The sequence below is a fragment of the Staurois parvus genome, unplaced genomic scaffold (genome assembly GCF_062004578.1).
Source record: "Staurois parvus isolate SC_StPar_1 unplaced genomic scaffold, SC_StPar_1.0 ptg000425l, whole genome shotgun sequence".
Lineage (NCBI taxonomy): Eukaryota > Metazoa > Chordata > Amphibia > Anura > Ranidae > Staurois > Staurois parvus.
In genome coordinates this window covers 4,203,896-4,225,717 of record NW_028318221.1, presented here as the reverse complement: position 1 = coordinate 4,225,717, position 21,822 = coordinate 4,203,896, and the positions used below count along the sequence as shown (strand labels likewise).

Below are 21,822 nucleotides of genomic sequence, written 5' to 3'. Positions count from 1 at the left end.
TAAGCACTACTTTTCTTGCGAATTGCATAGACATCTGTGTGAGATGTCTTGCAAATCGCAATGAAATCGACAAGTCATCCGATTTTTAAATCATGCAACTTCACTGTAAGTCGCATGATTTCAAAATCGGGTTTGATGTGACCGGGATGTAAGTGAACTTATCCATTAACATGCCTTACTCAATAAACCATTTTAAAACCGGTTATAAAAAAAAGTCAGGTTCGGCGCCCAATGGGAAGGACGTGCACAGAGATGCACAATCACTCCATTTATCAACCATACACTCAGGGCTGGTGCTAGACTATTTTGTGCCCTAGGCAAGACCAGCTACCAGACCCAACAATGCAGACGACCTGAGGACGCGATCAAAACTACCTGGGCTTCCATAACACCTCAGCAGTGCCACAGGCTGATCGCCTCCATGCCATACCTCACTGATGCAGTAATTTATGCAAAAGGAACACCAACCAAGTGTTGGGTGCATACTATACTGTACATGGACAGACTTTTCAGTAAGCAAACATTTCTGTATTAAAACCCTTTTTTTTTATTGGTCTTATGTAATGTTCTAATTTTCTCAGTTACTGAATTTTGAGTTTTCACTAGCTGTAAGCCACGATCATCTAAATTAAAAGAAAAATGCTTGAAATATATCACTCTGTGTAATAAATCTATATAAATATTTTAGTTTCACTTTTTGAATTGAATTACTGAAATAAATTAACTTTTGATTATATTCTAATTTATTTAGATGCACCTGTAAATTAACCCCTTATAGTAGTGATTATCTGCTGTTTTTGTACTATAAAAAGATCTAATTTGTTTTTTTAACCCCATCACGACAGGTGATAGAAAAGCATGCTGCTGCTACTATAATGGCATACACACTATGAGAAAATCTGATGTTCGATTTTCCACGAAGGTGCGTATCATGATGTAAACGGACAACGGTATTACCTTGTAAGAAAATTCTCAGACAAAAAGGCAAAATGTTTTTTTTTTCTGTACAATTTCTATGTTTGTTGCCACCTTTTTCCGGGTTGTTCTTTGCTTCTGATCATGCACGTTTTTTCTATTCGATTATTTCTATACGATTACTGTACACATTGAGTGAAAAATCGGATGATCAAGAAAAGTTTTCTATTCTGCTCCTTTGAATTTTCCCATCATTGTGGTCAAAAGCAAATATCGATTTGACCACACTTTAGAAAAATGAACGAACATTCTTAAAATTAAAATTTTTTAATGAAAAATTTGTGTATGGTCAGCAGGTGCAGGTATCTTGTTTCTGAAACTCTGCAAAACAGTGATAGAGATTTTTTTAAATATTTTATTAGGTACACCTGTTCAACTGTTTGGTAACAAATTGCTAATCAGCCAATCACATGGCAGCAACTCAATGCACTTAGGCATGTAGACGTGGTGAAGAGCACTTGCTGAAGTGCAAACCGAGCATCAGAATGGGGAAGAAAGGGGATTTAAGTGACTTTGAATGTGGCATGGTTGTTGGTGTCAGTCGGGCTGGTCTGAGTATTTAAAAAACTGCTAGGATTTTCATGCACAACCATTCCTAGGGTTTACAGAGAATGGTCCAAAAAAGAAAAACATCCAACAAGTGACAGTTGTGTGGACAAAAATGCCTGGTTAATGTCAGAGGTCAGGGGAGAATGGGCAGACTGGTTTGAGATGATAGAAAGGCAACAGTAACTCAAACCCTCGTTACAACCAAGGTGTGCAGAATACCATCTCTGAATGCACGACGACGTGAACTTTGAAGCTGATGGGCTACAGCAGCAGAAGACCACACCGGGAGCCAGTGTACCCATCTTCTGATGGTTACTTCCAGCAGGATAATGCACCATGTCACAAAGGTCAAATCACCTCAAACTGGTTTCTTGAACATGACAAATGAGTTCACTGTACTCCAATGGCCTCCACAGTCACCAGATATCAATCCAATAGAGCACCTTTGGGATGTGGTGGAATAGGAGATTTGCATCATGGATGTGCAGCCAACAAGTCTGCAGCAACTGCGTGAAGATATCATGTCAATATGGACCAAAATCTCAGGAATGTTTCCAACACCTTGTTTAATCTATGCCACGCAAAATTAGGGCAGTTCTAAAAAGGCAAAAGTGGGGGCCAACCTGGTACAAGCAAGGTGTACCTAATAAAGTGGCCGCTGAGTATTTATCTCTTCTGTTATTCTCAGAGTGGATTAGGTATTTTATTCCCTAACCATATGCGAAGCAGGTTATTTATATTTACCATTACATTATACATATTAACTAAACTATACAGCAAACCTTTTTTTTACGTTTTTATCCGATTATCGAAACAATAAAATCGGCCAACTAATTGATTATGAAAATAATCATAAGTTGCAGCCCTACACTAAAAGACAAAGCGCCTCCCACCCAAAATGGTGGGCATAGATGACCCGGAGCAATGTGACTCAGAAGATTTTGATCTTGAAGTCAGTCTCTTCTAATCTCTCTAAGCAATTACAAAAAGTGGCAGACACATATCTTAACTGTCATCTCTTCAGCAGCTTGAGGCAGAAGTGAGCACGCTAGGGGACACTGGAATCCGCCAAGACCTCTACATGCACCCCAAATAACCATCTGATCATACCTGCAGATAAAACTGATGTTTTAAATAGGACCAGGCTAAAAATTCTGAGAAATGCAGGCCTACTGAAACCAATCAGCCCTGATGACCTGCTTAAATTCTGTTTTTACATTACACCAAACGCCCTGGAATTTGACTCCATATGCAAAGCGGAAAGAGCCCAATGCATGCTGCAAACCAAACTGGATGCAAAATCCCAATCTTGTAACAGTTTTAATACCTTGACTTTGCTGATAAGATAGAGAAGACAGAAACCAGCATAAACACATTGGGGAGGGCCATAAATTGCACCATTTGCAGACTATATAGTGGTGCTCACCCACCAAAGAAAGGTCTTAAACCCAATATCAGCTGTCATTCTTAGACAGACACTCTCAACACATGCACAGTCATGAATATGGTCACTTGCAATATGAAGTGACTGAACTCCGCAATAAAAAAAAAAAAAAAACCCATTCTGAGATCCTTGGGCATTTGAAAAGATTGAAAGCGAAAGTGCCATGCTAGAGGAAATAAACCCATCTCAAACAGATATTTCCCTAATGCAAGTCTTGGGTGGGGATGGTCTCTGGTGCTTCAAATTAAGCCAGAATGGTGACCCAAAGCAGCAAATCATTGTTTCACAAAGTTACATAGTCAGATGGAAAAAAAAAGAAAAAAAAGATGCAAGTCCATCACATTTTAACAGTTTTGTTAGCCATTGCTTCAGTTCAGAACATTGCAGTTGGCCAATTTCAATCATCCTCATCAACTGCAAGGAACAGATGCTTATTAACACCTATGGATCTAAACCAATAAACACAGGCCTTCTTATAAATCTCTACTGAATCAAGCACTACAATACAATCACCACAGCCACCCTCTTGATTCAGAGTGCTATCAGGGATAGATGTGTTTTTAGCTTCTAAATTCTTAACGTACTCATGAACTTCACCAATATACAAACATTTGCTTAAAAGTTAAATATAGCCTAACAAATCAGCGTTTAGATTAAAAAACAAAAAACAAAAAAAAAGACAATAACGCAGGAACAAGAGGAACAGTGCACAGACAAGAGGAGGAGCAGCTGGCAGGGGAAACCCACAGTCACTCAAGGCAGGAGAGATAGGGGGAGGCCAGGTCATACACTGACCACAGAAGATAAAGGAAAGTAGTCACCCTCCAATTCGTGTTACTCAGCTTAAAGACAAACAGGGAACTCTGTGCTTGGACTGTGCTTTACAAAACCTTGCCAATTTTCAACAGGCCAAAGCAGGTTTGGTGCAACAGATCGGACCATTCTGAACGCAGACATCTCTTTAGAAGACATGCACATGCTCCTAAGGCAAGGGTCTATCTGCAGAATTTGACAAGTCCAACAAACCACATTACACACAAAAAAAAAAAAAAAAATCCACTCCATCATGGCAAATAGGCTATACACTACACAGTGGGAGAAATTTATAAAAGTTGGTTCAGTCAGAACTTCGTGCACCTGTGCATGGTAGACAATCAGGCTCTAACCTCAGCTTGTTCAATTAAGCTTTAGCAATTAAACCTGGAAGCTGATTGGTTTCCATGCAGACGTTCACAAGATTCTCAGTGAACCAGCTTTAGTAAATAAATCCCAGTATGTTGTGCTATTTATACTGCTTAACCAGTTCTGCGCCACCCTATAGGAAAGATACTGCTACAGGGCAGCACAGGTGCACAAAATCATGTATATATACATGATTTTGCAGTTCCGGGTAGGGGGAGTGCGCATGCGCCCTACCCGTGCCACCATTCGCGGACTCGGCTGTCAATCACCGGGTCCCGGCCATCGGCGATCCATACAAAGCAGTGTGCTTACAGTGACGCGCACACAGCCCCATAGTGAAAAAGCACACAGTTAACCCTTTGATTGCCCCAGATGTTAGCCCCTTCATGCCCAGTGCCATTATTACAGTGTCAGAGCTTTTTACTAGCACTGATCACTGTATTGGTGTCACTGGGGATGTCAGTGACACCAAGCAAGTTCCCCCCATTGTCAGAATGCCCGCTGCAGTCCTGCTATAAGTCGCTGATCACCATCATTACTAGTTAAAAAAAGAAAAATATTTCAGTATATATACACTGCCATTTGTAAATGCTATAATATTGATGTAAACCAATTAACTTACACGTATTGGGATTTTTTCTCTCTTTTTTTTTTTTTTTATAGCAAAGACATGTAGCAGAATACATTTTGGCCTAAATTTATGATGAAATTTGATTTTTAAACTTTTTTTTACTGGACAGGTTTAATAGCAAAAAGTAAAAAATAATGTTTTTATTTTCTCACAAAAAAAAACAAAAAACAAAAAAACAAAAAAAACGCACAGGCGATCAAATACCACCGGAAATAAAGCTCTATTTGTGGGTAAAAAAAGGACGTAAATTTAATCTGGGTGCAGCGTTGCATGACCGCACAATTGTCAGGTAAAGTAATGCAGTGTCGTACCGCAAAAAATGGCCTGGTCAGGAAGGGGGATAAATCCTCTGGAGGGCAAGTGTTTTTTAATGTCTGAATAGTTTCAACTGCTTCAGCAAAGCTCTCCCCTACCCCTTGTGTATAGGTATACCCCAATGAAATCCAAAATAGCTCCCTCTCACATCAAGACATAAGCCACACACATTTAGCTCTCTAAGCTCCAACTGTTTTTCTTGGGTTGCACATCACATAGGCAGCATAAATCAGCAGTTCTAAATGGGCCACAGCTGTCTGCTGCCTGTAAGAAATAACAGCTCAAAAGCATGAAACAGCTGCAGGCCCACAGTTCACTGACTAATGTAAACACAATCTGTAAACAGGATCTTTGATGTTGCAGCCAATCAGAAAAGGTCTGAAGCTTTCACATAGCCATATCAGATCTTATTGATTGGCTTCAGTTCTAGGGTGTCCCGTTTCCCTCAACTGAACTGTCCTACTCACTCTCCCTTCCCCTTCTCCACCTCTTCATCTATTTGACTCAGTATTGCCCTGCAGCGCTCCGCTTTTGCAGCCCCTCCTGCACATTTTCCTGACACCTTTTCTCACCCCCTGGATCACAGCTTTACCTCCAGTTTTACTGCACTCTCAGTCACACTTCATTCTCATGATTCCTCTTCACCTAATTCACTTGCATAGTTTTTCCATGGCTCATCTTTTACCTTTCGACAGTAAATGTCATCACTGCCACACACTGCAGCATCCGATGTTGTTTCTGCCAGTGACTTACTATTCCTGCACTTCCCTCCCTCTTCAGTTCCTCCACACCCTGTTGTTACTTATAAAGATGGTTCACACAACCAGCCAATATAAAGCTCCCTCTTTTGTCACCTCTCGTCTTTACCTCCCACAGTTCCTATGCAGCCACTCAGCCTCCTGTCACTAATATTTACACTACCAATTTCCCTGTTCACACCACTGCTCTTTACAAAGCCATTCCATGTGCACCTTAATTTACTAATTGGGGTAGTTGCCATCTCCTGCCACATTCTCTACTTTGTAATCCCGAGTCATTCCTCCATATCTACCCCATTATTAGACTGCTTAGGTAAGCAGAAGACTACGCTCAGCATTCTCAACCTTAGTGATGCATTTTGCTTCTCCAGATTCTTAATCCAAGCTTCCAAAAATGGCAAACATCTGCTACAAAGGTATTGATAAGCACTGACTGTTGCTCAAGTTGGGTATACATGTGGCACATTGTGCACCAAACATAACCCTTCAACCTTGCTACTACTCAATGTCGCAGTTACAATAAATGTATAATACTTGAGGGAAAAGTTACGCACGGGTTTACAAATGGAGGTGACAGGTTTAAGAGCGTCATAAGAAAAATCTGGGGGCTCCTGTTGCTGACCTCTCCTGAACATGCTAGCTGCCTGGCTGATTTGCCAATCCTCAAGCCTAAAGCCCATCGCAAGGTTTTGCCCACAGATGGCCATTAAAATATTGAGTCCCCAGCTTTGAAAGTACACAGACCATTGACAAAAAGTACTGATACAAGAAGATGAACACGTCAGCTAGAAACCGAAACTGCTTTGCAAAACCTTCATGTCTCTTTCAGGACAGGTTAATTTAAGTAGTTACTTATTTTCTGCTGAACCTCATAGCCACATACCTGAGTGAGCAACATGAAGGCATTATCAGCCCGAAGATTCTTTTTGAGAAACTCCACACAATGTGCTTCCAGTGCTGGAACTGCGTACTTCTTTGCTGTGTACAGGGTAGTCATGACCGTCTCTGGCCCAATGTGAACCTCATCAGAGTAAAGGAACCTCAAAAAATACGTATTCAAGTTAGTATGGATGCAAGAAAGACAAAAAATACATAGCCAAGAAATAACCCAAGCGACTCTGTTTCTAAACATTGTAAATGGAAAGACCTGATTGCACTTTGGGACACTTAAAATGGAAGTCCAGGCTACTCCTTATTATGCTTACCTGCTCCCACCCTAATTTTAACTATCCTATGAAAGGAAGATGTGTATACTTATCTATTCTGAGGGTGATCCAGTCCAGACACATGATCTCCCCAGTGGACTGCTTGAGGGGAAAAGAGAAATGGCCAACAACGGCTGAAATGCCCATGCAGTGACATCACCCATAGGCTTGCTATGAGGCATCCATTGTCGGTTGTCCCTCCTCTCCCCTGAAGCCAGCTGCTAGGAGCCAATCACGTGACCAGAACACCCTCAAGAGTAGGCAAGTATACATATGTTCCTTTCACAGAGTAATTAGAATAAGTTAAGTTGGGGGTGGGTGCAGGTTTAGGCAAAGTAAGGAAAAGCCTGGGCTTCCACTTTAAGGAAACCTGCTAAGAGTAAAATCTAAGCTGCTGCTAAAGACCGTCTGAAAATACAATTTTTCTGACTGCCATTGCGATCCAATAGCTTTTATATATTCTGCACTAGTTCCAGAACTGAGCAGATTAAGAATTCTCACTTTAACGGTTGAAAACTTGTTCCGGGTTAGTGGCTCAAAATATTCAATGTAGGCATGATAGAATAGCACCTAGAATTTTCAGCAGGTGGTCAGCAATAGCAGCCTATAAATTTGTCTTAACAGAGGTGTCCACCAAAATAAATTTAGTTCCATTAACCACTTCCCCTCCGCCCTATAGCAAATATACTGGGCAATTTTGCCCATCCGAGTAGGGAGCATGCACAATCCACGCATGCACTCTACCCATGTCACCATTCGCGGCCTCGGCTGTCAATCACTGGGTCCTGGCCGGTGATTACTTGCCGGCACCCAGTGATTGCCGAGTATCTCCAACAGGGGAGAGACCTGTGTATAAACAACACAGATCTCTCCCCTGTCAGCTCCTGCACACTGCTTTGTATGGCTCTGCCAGTAGTACAGTGTCAGGGTCCAGTGTCAGAATGCCCACTGCAGTCCCGCTACAAGTCGCTAATCGCCGCCATTACAAGTAAAAAATAAATAATTTCCAGTATATAAACCGCCATTTGTAAATGCTATAACTTTCATGTAAACCAATTTACACATTCTGAGATTTGTTTTTTTTTTTTTTTAGCAAAGACATGTAGCAGAATATATTTTGGCCTAAATTTGTGATGAAATTTGAATTTTTACATTTTTTATTGGACATGTTTAATAGAAAAAAGTAAAAAATATTGTTTTTTTTCTCAAAATTGTCAGCCTTTTTTGTTTATAAACACAAAAAATAAAAAAAAGCTCCATTTGTGGGGGGGAAAAAAAAAAAGGCACAGCAATTCGCTAGGATAACCAGTGTGATGCTGTTCCTCAATGATACAGTGATTGTTTAAAGATTTGCATATTGAGATCATATCCTCTCTTAAGCGTCTCTTCTGCAGGAAGAATAAGCGTATTTGTTTGTAGTCGTCCCTCATAACGTAGATCCTTCAGCCCACTTACCAACTTCATCGCCCTTCCCTGGACTGTCTCCAGTTCAGGAAGATCCTTACTAAGGACTGGTGGCTAGAACTTGGACAGCGTACACAAGATTTTGTAAAGTGATAATTGTATAGTTTTATCTCCTGGGTAAATACCATCTTTAATGTATGCTCATAGTCTACTTCCCTTGATGGCTGTAGCTCAGCATTGCATGCTATTGCTGAGTCATACAAGTACATAATACAGCAGGCACATATCAGGAATATGAAAGGTTGGGTTTACATATTATTTAACCCCTTCATGCCGACGTCACACAAATATGTGGCCTCACAGAACTGGGCTTTTTTTCTATGGGGCTGCATATTTGCGTACTTGTCTTTGTGCTGGGAGCGTGCCGCACTGCGCGCTCGCAGCACAAAGACTGGGGTGTCACTGAGAGCCCCGGATCCCGTTCGAACAACCGGGACGCGGGACTCCCGATTCCAGGTCATATGATCGTTGTGATAGCCTTTGATTGGCTATCATAGTGCCAAGTCACTGTACAGCCTGCCCCCTTGTTTTTTGTCTCTATGAATGGAGGAGAGAGATACATTGTATCTCTCTAACTCCTTGCACACATAACAAAAAAAAATGTTTGTTAAAAAAAAGATAAATAAATATTTAAAAAGAAAAGAAAAAATACCTAGATCAAGGTTTGATCTAGTTCAGTGCCAGGGTTAGTGTTTGGGTCAAAAGGTCAGGTTTTTTTTTTTACTGGTTTCAGTGTCAGTGTGCTTTAGGTAAAAAAAAAAAACCAAACACAAAATGCGCACTATTGTTTCTGGGCTATACTACGAGTACAAACAACAAATAACACACACATATATGGTATCACTGCAATCATCAAGAGCTGGAAAATTTATTTTGGGTTGTTCTTTGGTGGCAGGTTATGGTAGTAACAAGAAACACACAGCTAAATTAAAAAAAAATATTTTATTTTTTTTTTACTATTTTGCCAGTTTTACTTTGATAATAATAATAAAAAAAAAAATATTAGGAGATATCCATTACCATTTACCACCAAATGAAAGCCCAATTTGTTCTGAAAAAAAAACAAGATATAAATTCACCTGGATGTACAAAGTAGTTTGGATGATATGTACGGTTTTACTAACACATGTCAACGTTACAAAATGTGCATAGGCATTAAAATTTGTTTTACCTTTAGGTGTGAAGGGGTTAAACTGAGTGTTACGGAAGTGGAAGTGTAATCCAAGGTTGGAAAAAAATAATTGTGTTTTTCTTTTTTGTATGTGGAAAAGAATAACTGATTAAATTGACATTTACAACTTACTTTAGCAAAGCAAGAAAAGCAGCCGGCTCAACATCTGGTAGTTCAATTTCTGTGGATGTTGTGGCCATGCCACCATTAAACATAGCATCAAAGACAGCACTTCCAACTGCTAAAACAAACCTGCAAGAGATGGGAGGGAGGGAAAAAAAATTAAAAATTAAAAAAAACAAACAAAAAAACCATACACCCCTCCTCCCCCCAACATAACTCTAGTTCAAATGATGCTATGATACAAATTTGTACCCCAAGCCATAACTAATCCTATAAAGTGTTTGTAAATACCAACAATCAAGATCTTCAGTAGGAGCACAGCTCTCCACTGGAATCAATAGGGTAGTAGCACAGGTAGAAAAAGACCAGGTTATTTCAGAAGCAAGCCTGTGCAGTGTCCGGCAAGGCCAGAAAGTAAAACACTCAGGCTCGGTTCACGAATATGCGAGTCTGTGTTTCAGAATGCACTGAACAGCATGACAGGGCAAATAATATAGTTTTCTATGTTTGCCATTCACAGTACGATTTTGAAAAGGGCCCTGTGCGATTTTACAAAAACAATTTGAACAAAAACACACCGCATCCCCACTGCATATATGTGAACCCAGGCTAAATCTTCAGTTTCATTCAACAAAACCCTAGTCACTCTGCTGTTGGGGTCATCCTCTCACACAGGCTTCTGATGAAGACTACAGGTGGCCCTTTACATTAGTGTTACATGGCATGGTCCACTGCTGTCACGAAAAAAAAAAAAATTAGGAAAATACATTATGCACAGTGATTTAGCAAATTAAAAGGTCGTTCAGTTAGGTGTTTACATCTACTTTAACTAGTGTTTAACCACTTGAGCTCCTGAGGATTTACCCCCCTTAATGACCAGGCCTCTTTTTGCTACTCGGCGCTGCACTAATTCAACTGATAATTGCGCGGTCATGCAATGCTGCACCCAAACAAAATTTACGTCCTTTTTTTCACACAAATAGAGCTTTCTTTCGGTGTAATTTGATCACCTGTGCGCTTTTTATTTTTCACGCTATAAACAAAAAAAGGCCAAATATTTTGAAGAAAAACAATATTTTTTAATTTCTGCTATAAAAAATATATAGTAAACTCAAAGTTGGTTATAAATTTTGCCAAAATGTATTCTGCTCCATGTTTTTGGTAAAAAAAATCCCAACAAGTGTATATTGATTGCTTTGTGTGGAAGTTATAGCGTCTACAATCTATGGTATAAATACTGCAATTTACGCCATTTTTCTGCTATACAGCGCTGCGCTAGTTTAACGGACAATTGCGCGGTCATGCAATACGGTACATAAATGAAATTTACATCCTTTTTTCCCCCACAAATTGAGCTTTCTTTTGGTGGTATTTGATCGCCTGTGCGGTTTTTATTTTTTGCGCTATAAAAAAAAAAAGGCTGACAATTTTGAGGAAAAAAAAACAATATTTTGGACTTTTTGCTATAAAAGTAAAAAAAAAAAAAAAAAAAATCAAATTTAGTCATAAATTTCTGCCAAAATGCATTCTGCGACATGTCTTTGCTAAAAAAAAAACCCAATACGTGTAAATTAATTGGTTTACGTGAAAGTTATAGCGTTTACAAATGGCGGGAAAGATACTGGGATTTTTAATTTTTATTTATACTTATAATGGCGCTGATCAGCGACATATAGCGGCAATCGGCGACATATGGCGGCGACCAGCGACTTATGGCGGGACTGCGGCGGACATTTTGACACGGGGGGGGGGGGGACTGACTTGGGGTCACTGACATCCCCAGTGACACCAATACAGTGATCAGTGAAAAAAAACCACTGAAACTGTACTAATGTCACTGGGGAGGAAGGGGTTAACATTTTTAGAATTTGCTGTGTAAGGGGAGAGTTTTACTAGGGGGCGGGGGTGTGTACTGGACGGGGGGAGGGAGGGGGGAGCTGATCGAGGGAGAGAAACTCTTCTCTCCCTCTGCAGCTTGTCGGCGAACTGTCACAGAGCAGGCTGTGTGTAAACAATGCAGCCCTGCTCTGTGTCAGTGATTACCGCTCATCGCGGGAAAACAGCCGGTAAAAACCGGCCGTGACCCGGCGGCGGAGACCCGCTGCTGACACCCGCGGGACAGGCAGGGCGGGCGCGCGCCCCCTACCTGTTTTGAAGGCAGCCGTTTTAAAACGTGCTTTTGCCTACGAGCGCCGCTCTGCCACCGTTTATATGCGGTGGCTGGGCGGCATGTGGTTAATGACCAGGCCTCTTTTTGCTAATCGTCGTTGCACTAATTCAACTGATAATTGCTCGGTCATGCAATGCTGCACCCAAATGAAATTTAGGTCCTTTTTTTCACACAAATAGAGCTCTCTTTCGGTGGTATTTGATCATCTGTGCGCTTTTTATTTTTCACGCTATAAACAAAAAAAGGCCAAAAATTTTGAAGAAAAACAATATTTTTTATTTTCAGCTATTAAAAAAAATATATAGTAAACTCAGAGTTGGTTATAAATTTTGGCCAAAATGTATTCTGCTACATGTTTTTGGTAAAAAAAATCCCAATAAGTGTATATTGATTGCTTTTTGTGGAAGTTATAGCGTCTACAAACTATGGTATAAATACTGCAATTTACGCCATTTTTCTGCTATACAGCGCTGCACTAGTTTAATGGACAATTGCGCAGTCATGCAATATGGTACATAAATGAAATTTACATCCTTTTTTTCCCCACAAATTGAGCTTTCTTTTGGTGGTATTTGATCGCCTGTGCGGTTTTTATTTTTTGCGCTATAAAAAAAAAAGCCTGACAATTTTGAGGGAAAAAAAACAATATTTTGGACTTTTTGCTATAAAACATGTCCAGTAAAAAAAAAATGCAAAAATCAAATTTAGTCAAATTTCTGCCAAAATGTATTCTGTGACATATCTTTGCTAAAAAAAAAACCAATACGTGTAAATTAATTGGTTTACGTGAAAGTTATAGCGTTTACAAATGGCGGGAAAGATACTGGGATTTTTAGGGGTTTTTTTATACTGATAATGGCGGCGATCAGGGACTTATGGCGGGACTGCGGCGGACATTTTGACATTGGGGGGTACTGACTTGGGGTCACTGACATCCCCAAAAACACTAATACAGTGATCAGTGCAAAAAAAAAAACTGACACTGTACTAATGGCAATGGGGAAGAAGGGGTTAACTTTATTTTACAGGGAAAGGTTATAGGAGTGAGGGGAGTGTTTTACAAGAGGGCGGGGGTGTGTACTGGGCGGGACAAGGCTGATCGAGAAAGAAAAACTGTTCTTTCCTCGATCAGCTCATCCTCGAGCTGTCAGGGAAGTGACAGACAGCACAGCTACTGCAGCTGTGCTCTCTGTCACTGTTTGCCGCCGATCGCCGGGACATAGCCGCTAAGGAGCGGCTGTGACCCGGCGACTGACATCTGCGGCAGAGAACCGCGGGACAAATAGGGGCGGCGGTGCGCCTCCTATTTGTTTACAAAACACACATCTTAAAACGTGGTTTTGCCTGTGAGTGCCGCCCTGTCGCCGTATATCTACAGTGGCTGGGCGGCATGCGGTTAATCATCTGCATCATTCTGCCAAAAAGTGTTAGCACTGGGATGGCTAAATACTATTAACTTTTTCCTTCTGATAATAAACCACAATTGGAACAGTTTACTTCCTAACTGTATGGCCTGCTGCTATTCTATGTAGCTGCCATACGGAATGACTTTCCCTACACTGCTCACACTTTTACAACCTAGACTTGAGATCTTTTCTCACCCATTAAAATGGTTGTAAAGCCTTACATATACCCAGTGACCTGACTAGCATCAGGTGACACAGATTAAACAAAAATTCTTCTACATAAGTTGTACCTGTTTGTCTGTAGCCATTTGTCCTTGACATTGTTCCAAACACACATTTTACATAGCATCTCTCAACTCTGGAAAGCAGAGGGTGGGGATCAGACTTCTCTCACTGCAGACCTCAGTAAGGATCCTTTCACATGGGGCGGACCCATTTAGCGGATCCGCTTGCTCAGCGGGGGATCTCTCCGCTGATCTCCAATGAGCAAGCGGATGACAGCTCTGTGTCTGCTCCGCTGCTGCAGAGTTGACACAGAGCTGCTCGCTCCCCTCAAATGGTGGTTGGATGAAACCAGACCTCCTGTTCATTTTCTTCCGACCCGTTCCAACGGACGGAAGGGGAATTGGATCCTTTTTGGCAGATTGAATCAGATGTTGGCAGGTGTAAACTGACACGTTTGTTTACACCCACTGCTCCATAGAGGAGAATGGAGGTTCCGATCGGGTCCACATGAAAAACAGGCAGGCGGACCCAATCAGAACATCCATGTGAAAGAGCCCTAAAGAGAGGTCTGAGCCCTGACTGGAGGGAAGCGACACCCCCCCTCCTCAAAGCACACAGGGACATGCACAGCTGTAGCTGTCAATCACAGGCTGTGTGCTATGATTGTGTGCTCTTCTCCCTGTCACCAATTATCTCTTGGAATTGGGAAATGCTGTCAGAAGTGACACAAGTAGATAACAGAGGAATGGGGCAGCAAAGCGAAATCACAATCCATGCTTTGGATAGAAAGAAGTACACAGTATAGAAGGATGTGTTTTGTTCATATTTCTTGTCTGATGTATATAACCACTTTAAAGGAACATCATCAACACCAAGCTGTTTGTTACATTTAGTTTATTGCAGCAACACAACCAGTTATTGAGATTTAGACCACACACAAAACACACATCAGTCTTTCCCTTGCCTGCATTACTCTCATACATCACCATGCTCTAGCATCTGCCCACCCAATTATCTTACAAATGCAAACTGTTCTAAAGCCCCAATACCTGCTACATATTATCTCTGATGTTCTATGGATCATTACACCGCGTTTCAAATTATTATGCAAATTCTATTTAAGCGTCACAAAGAGTAAATATTTTGTTTTTCAGTTTAACTCATGGATGGCATTGTGTCTCAGGGCTCTGATCACTGAAAACAATCTCGGACACCTGTGATAATTAGATTGGCCGGTGAGCCCAATTTAAGGAAAAGCTACTAAAGGAGGGTGTTCCACATTATTAAGCAGAGCACCATATTCAAGCAATATGGGGAAGAAAAAAGGATCTCTCTGCTGCCGAAAAGAGTGAAATAGTTCAATGCCTTGGACGAGGTATGAAAACATTAGATATTTCACGAAAACGTAAGCGTGATCATCGCACTATTAAGAGATTTGTGGCTGATTCAGAGCACAGACGGGTTTGTGTAGATAAAGGCACATTGAGGAAGATTTCTGCCAGATCCATGCATCGGATCAAGAGAGCAGCTGCTAAAATACCATTACATAGCAGCAAACAGATATTTGAAGCTGCTGGTGCCTCTGGAGTCCCACGGACATCAAGGTGTAGGGTCCTCCAGAGTCTTGCAACTATGCATAAACCTTCTATTCGGCCACCACTAACCAATGCTCACAAGCAGAAACGGCTGGATTGGGCAGAAAAATACATGAAGACTAATTTTCAAACAGTCCTGTTCACTGATGAGTACCGTGCAACCCTGGATGGTCCAGATGGATAGAATAGTGGATGGTTGGTGGACAGCCACCCTGTTCCAACAAGGCTGCGACGTCAGCAAGGCAGTGGTGGAGTCATGTTTTGGACTGGAATCATGGGAACAGAGCTGGTCGGCCCCTTTAGGAACCCCGAAGGTGTAAAGATGACCCCTGCAAAGTATGTGGAGTTTATTACTGATCACTTTCTTCCCTGGTACAGAAGGAAGAACTATGCTTTCCGTAATAAAATCATCTTCATGCATGACAATGCACCATCTCATGCTGCAAAGAATACTTCTGCATCAATGGCTGCTATGGGGATAAAAGGAGAGAAAGTCATGGTGTGGCCTCCATCCTCCCATGACCTCAATCCTATTGAGAACCTTTGGAGCATCCTCAAGCAAAAGATCTATGAGGGTGGGAGGCAGTTTACATCCAAACAGCAGCTCTGGGAGGCTATTCTGACATCTTGCAAACAAATGCAAGCAGAAACTGTCCAAAAACCCACAAGTTCAATGGATGCAAGACTTGTGAAGCTGCTATCAAATAAGGGGTCCTATGTTACAATGTAACGTGACCTGTTAAAATATTTAAAAAGTTAAAATGTTGTTAAAAGTTTGATTGAAATAGCTTTTGATTTCAGTAAATATGCTGCAAACACAACAAATGACAATTTTCAGTTCTTTACAACCTATAAAGTGTTTTGAAACTTACTGTGCGTAATAATTTGGAACAGTGCATTGTAAGTTTTTTATGTTTAAAAAAAATACTGTTATCATTAGGAGGTTTGTTCAATAAAATTTGAATTGTACTCTTAATAGTTGATAACATGAGAATTATGCTGACTGTTATTTACATCAATTATTTAGGTAAATGAGAAAAAATATCATTTGCATAATAATTTGGAACACTGTGTAAGGCTCTTGCTGACTGACCATCAAGTGACAATAGAATTCCATGTCTGATGGTCTATTTAGATTTTTCTTACTTTGTATAGTTTCAGTGTTATGGTTTAAATGCAATGGTACTCATCAACGTAAAACCATCCAAATTTGCTGTATATCTGTGTAGAAAGACAAGATCCCCTCTCTGCCATGTCGGCCTTTGGAAATTAAGTTCACTTTGCCATTATTCGGGTAATGTTGGTCTATTCTGCTCAATTATCTGTATAAAACACTTTCCAGGACCTCATACGAGTATGATCTCTTGAAAGTCAAAGCACAACTTCAGAATAAAAATAGCCATCCTCTAAACCCCATCTAATCAATCCCGGAGTTAAAAAAAATAAATCCCATCTATATTCCCATTTTCATACACCTCAAGCCTAAATCACATGATCATCCAGCACCAGTGCCTATCCCTCTCTGCTGACTTCCTGGAGAGGGCTTTCCTCCGAGTGTCCACATCACTGCCTGGGTGATGTGGCCAATTCCAATTGGCCAGTCAACAGAGAGATCCTCTTAGGATCCTGAAGAGAGGCGACGTCAAGACCAATGGTAGTGAATGGGACCAGATGTCACCAGATAAGGGAGAAAAAAAAAAAAAAAAAAAACCTTTACAGGAGGGATGTGTTAGGTAGGTGGAAAGGAGGTACGAGGGGAAACTTTTTTTGGGTGGAAGTTGGGCTTTAAAGGATTGAGGTTCCAACATGAAAGGAATAAGGTATTAAGACATCTGGAAAGACTAAGGGCAGAAATAGCTTTGTTACGGAAGTCACAGCTAACCTAGCTCGCCATGTGTAAAATGCATAAGATTTGGGTGGCTGAGGTCCTCCAGTACCCCCTTCAAGTGGTAGAAAGGCTGGGATATCCATCCTTAATTAAAAAAGCACCATCATGTTCAGTGGTCACTTCACAGACTATGAAATCCACAGAGATTGGAGCCTAATCTCATCTGGAATGGCATGTTAAATATTTGACACATAATTAGAGTTCATTTAAACATTCAAGGCACTAAAGATAACAGGAGGCAACATCATGGGTTCTCACCGATTGGACCTTAGATAAATTTATAGGTGGAGATTTTAATCACCAGGATAATTAATAGGGAGGACTGCAAATCTGTATAATCCTCAACCACTGCTCTCATTCAAAGTCAAGGGTCCATTCACACCAGCATGGTTAAATGAATGACACTTTTTTTAAAATTAAATTTTATTGAAATGTCACATTTAAAGCGATAATAAACCCAAAAAATGTATTATATTGCATCAGTTTTCTTTTCTTTGGCCTTTTTTCCCCCTCTATTTTCACCTGGTGATCTGGTCAATAACACAACACCTGTATTAGACTCCTTTCACATGGGTCAGAATCCGCTTTTCTCAGCAGGGGATCTGTCCGTTGATACCCTACTGAGCAGAGTAGAGCAAACCATAACAGGTCTGTGTCTGCTCCGTTCATGCAGTGCAGACATGGACAAAGCCCGCTCTGCTCTATGGGCGGGTGGGTGTAATCTGACCAGCTGTCCATTTACACCTGACTGCCCTCCAATCTGATTAAACAGAAGGGGAATGGATCCCCTTCTGTTTTTATTTTCAGCAAATCAGATAGGAGATAGATGGGTGTAGACAGGCACAAGTCCATTTACACCTGCTGATCCATGCGATCATGTCTGCCTGAATAACTAACAGGAACTGATCAGATTGTCAAACCAATGAGAGGAGACATGAGCAAAGAGCGGGACCCTGAAATGCGTAACCACGCCCCCTATGTCTTGTTGTCATCGACAGCTCCTGAGGATTGCCGAAGGCTCCAGGAAGCCACCTCATCGCTGAAGTTTGCTTGCGGTCTACGCCAGCTTGCCAGCTCACATATCCTCCCTGCACAGTGCTCCAGGTTGCCAGGCTCAGCAGACACTAGCCGCCACCTGCCAATCCCTGCTTTCAGGCTAGCAGCTGCCTGCTAGATGCTGTACAGTAAAGCCAGAACATCAGGATTCTCTCCTACACTGATGTGCCTCTGCTGTAGCACCACTCTCCCTGCTGGCTCTTGCTAGTCGATGTACACCCTATGATGCATGTTAAGTTCACTTACCTCAATATGCGAGTGCATTATTTATTTCTTTATATATATGCCAATAGCCATACAGTATACACTCAGATGGAGGCGCCCTCTTTGTATTCCCATTTTATATCCGGACATGGACACAGCCCACTCTGCTCTACGGGCAGGTGGGTGTAATCTGACCAGCTGTCCATTTACCCCAACAGCCCTTCAATATGATTAGACGGAGGGGGTAATGGATCCCCTTCTGTTTTTATTTTTAGTGAATCAGACAGGAGATAGGAGGGTGTAGTTGGGCACAAGTCCATTTACACCTGCTGGTCCATAGGAATGCATGAATCAAGCGATCAGGTCTGCCTGAAAAACTGACAGGAACTGATCATATCATCCGTGTGAAAGGGGCATTTTTGGAGGAATGAGCCAGGACACAGCAGACAGCAGCATTGTCAGTCTGGGGTAGGGGGGTGGATGCGAGTATTACATGTATTAGCAGATTTTATTACAAATGACAAATTAAAGCCAAACTTCAAAGGTTTTACATGAATAAAAGCTGATCATTTTAATCACCCCTGCCAGTGGTAAATGGATGGTCTCATACATTCTGCTGAACAGCTTGCACTTCTGAAAAACAGCAGAGCTGCTGGCTGTATAACCGGATGAAAATAGGAGAAAGTCAAAAAAGGAATACTAATGCAGCCATCACATCTAAGAATTGGTAAGCTGCAATAGAATAAAATGTTTGCTTTTGGATTTATTACTGCTTTAACTCAACCCTATGCACTTTAACTCAGCTCTATGTGACTGCATTTGGCAACGCTTCCCAACAGGACTGTCTCTACAGTCGAACGATGTTTGGAAACAGCTACGCGGTGGACACTAGAGTTTACACATTTTACTTAAGTAATGTATTTTTTTTTCACAAAACTTCCTGCTTTCCCAAATGTCTAATCCATGCATTCAAGGATTTGGTGATAACAGATCATATGTCAATATTATTTCCATAACTCCTTATCAAAAGGCAACACCATTATATGGAGATTTTCCACCCACCTAGCTGCTACAAAATCCTTTTAAATCTACTCTACAACATGGCTTAACTACATGTCCCTCAATGCAGAACCCAGGTCTAACCCTGTGCCCTACTGAGAAGCTAGAAACCCCCTTTACGACAGGCAAAATATTCTCGTACATTTCTGCCTAGTTCAAAGATGTGGACTTGCTATAAAGCAGCCATGGAAACCCGTAGGGAGGCCCAACGATTTCTTAACAACCCCACCATGGAAAACAATCTTTGCTGGTAGCCAAGCAGCAATTTGACAGGCACTTAAAGTTTAAGAAAACTTTAAAGGAAAGGGTGTTCCCCTTTGACCAGAAGGCCTGTGAAATTTTTGCCAATCCTGCTAAAGGGCAAATATGTGCATAGACAATGTTCTCTGGTCTGTTCCCCATGGCAAGGGAACAAGCTGTTAAGATAGCGACCACAGGTACACACTAGTAGGCAATATGGTCAAGGTGGTGTCTGCACCTGCGCATAGCATATCTGTGGGAATTTAAAACAGGAGGTGCAATATGGTCATAGCACCTCCTTATTAAATAACACTGTGGTAAATAAAATGGCAGTAAAACATCCCTGCAATATACAGGCACCAATGTACACCCTGGCCAGACTGCAGAGACAATTGGTGGAGAGAAGGAAAATGAAAACAAAGTTTCCAAAATTCATACCAACTTCAAAGATATCCATTTTTAAAGGGTCATGCCCTCTTACCATACCAGTCCTTTCTAGGGGATCCTATTGGACCCACTGGAGAATTCACCCACTTTGTATGGGCTAATCTCCGTTCCTCCTTCCCTTTTCAAGGATTGTGCTTCCCCGTAGGAGGACCTCTGCTTTGGACCTGCTGCACTTCGTACCTAGGTGAATCATGTAACTCCAGGTCCAGTACCATAGCAGCTTAAAGAGCCAGCCCCACTGATTCATCCCAGAAGCCCTATGGAAAAAGGAAGAAGAATGGGGATTTCAAATCCCTGGACCAGTATATGAGAAAGCCGCTCGCCCTAGGGGCACCACTGTGTGCTCGTCCCGGAGCCACTGCTCTATGCATTCATAAAACACAGAGACAAGGTTGTTTGGCCATGCCACCCCCCCCCCCCGCTTTCTCCTCCTTGGCTTACTGGCTGTGATTGACAACCAATGGGCTTTCCGCTGCTGCCTCAGCCAATGAGGAGGAAGAGATAACAGACAGCAGAGGCTGTTGAGAACATCATTGAATCGGAGGGGACTCAGGTAAGGATTGGGGGGTGCTGCACACAGAAGGTTTTGTACCTTCATGCAAAGAATACATGAAGGTAAGAAACCTTGAGCCTTTAACCCACTTTAACTATGCTATCCCATAGATAGCAAGATCAGAGACCGATAAGTACCTACTTATTGGACACATTTACATTTTACCAAAAAAAAAAAATCTAAAATTATATTGTGTTCACTAAAATTAGAAAAAAAAAAAAGAAAAAAAAAAAACCCACAAAACACACAAGTAAAAATGAAAAAACAAAAAAACAAAAAAAAAACCACAAACACAGTAGCGCAATTATTGTGTGACAAAATTGCAACTACTATGATTTTATAGGATCTTTGCTTTCAGAAAATATATATATAGGGGCAATTCAATAAATTATTTTTGGCAGTGTGATCAACCTTTGCACCTAACTCAGGAAAGCTTTACAACAGTTTCATACAGTGTTGCCCCAGATTCAAGTAGTTCACATTTGAGCTACTTTCTTTTTGCTACGGCTGCGACACATTCAAAAAGAATTACCGCCAGTTCCCAGATAAGGAAACGGCATAAATTAAGAAACTATGAGTTGACATACAGAGAGATATCAGCTTTAGACTGTTGGCCACTGCAGTAAAGAGTAGGGCTTGAGTGCTGGTAAGCAGTCAGGAATGTGACTGCCTTCTGCTCAGAGCCTTGTGAGTTGTTGCTGGCATCCTAGCAACCAGCAACCCATCCCCTGCCCCATACAGCTGAATGTAAACAAAGTAGCCAGGGATGATGGCTAATGTTATTACTCAAATATGCCAATGCCCATATTTGGTTATTGACAGGAATCACAGATGAGGGAGTCCCGATGGAGGAACTGGTCTCCAAACATCATCAGGCTTGGCTCTCTCAACTACTTTACTCCACTGCTGCTGTGCATGTTGGGTGGGCAGAGGCTGACGGGATGCCCAGAGACTAGTTTCCCATCAAGTTTGACACCCTTGTGGTTGACAGCACACAGCAGCGAACAGATTCCAAGAAAAAGAACAGAATAGGTCAAGGCACTAACAGGACTTGCAGAGATAAATAGAAATAAATACCAGAGATTTAGTCTGAGAATTCAATGGGGCTCAACCCATCTTTATCAAGGCAACAAAGCAAGCAAGTTATATACCAAACAGTAAC

At 41.4% G+C, this 21,822-nt stretch overlaps 1 protein-coding gene across 5 annotated transcripts in view; it reads right to left on the bottom strand.

Moving 5' to 3' along the window:
* Window positions 1-21,822, bottom strand: part of BTBD2 (BTB domain containing 2) — a 130,785-nt gene that overhangs the window by 76,976 nt on the left and 31,987 nt on the right. For 4 of the 5 annotated variants that reach the window (XM_089687449.1, XM_089687451.1, XM_089687452.1 and 1 more), the window contains exons 2-3: window positions 9,827-9,946; window positions 6,738-6,894 (exon numbers count right to left, since the gene is read on the bottom strand). In XM_089687449.1, coding sequence (XP_089543575.1) covers window positions 6,738-6,894; window positions 9,827-9,946 — 277 coding nt within the window. The remainder of the gene's footprint in view (window positions 1-6,737; window positions 6,895-9,826; window positions 9,947-21,822) is intronic. The other variant, XM_089687454.1, reaches the window with a different exon arrangement.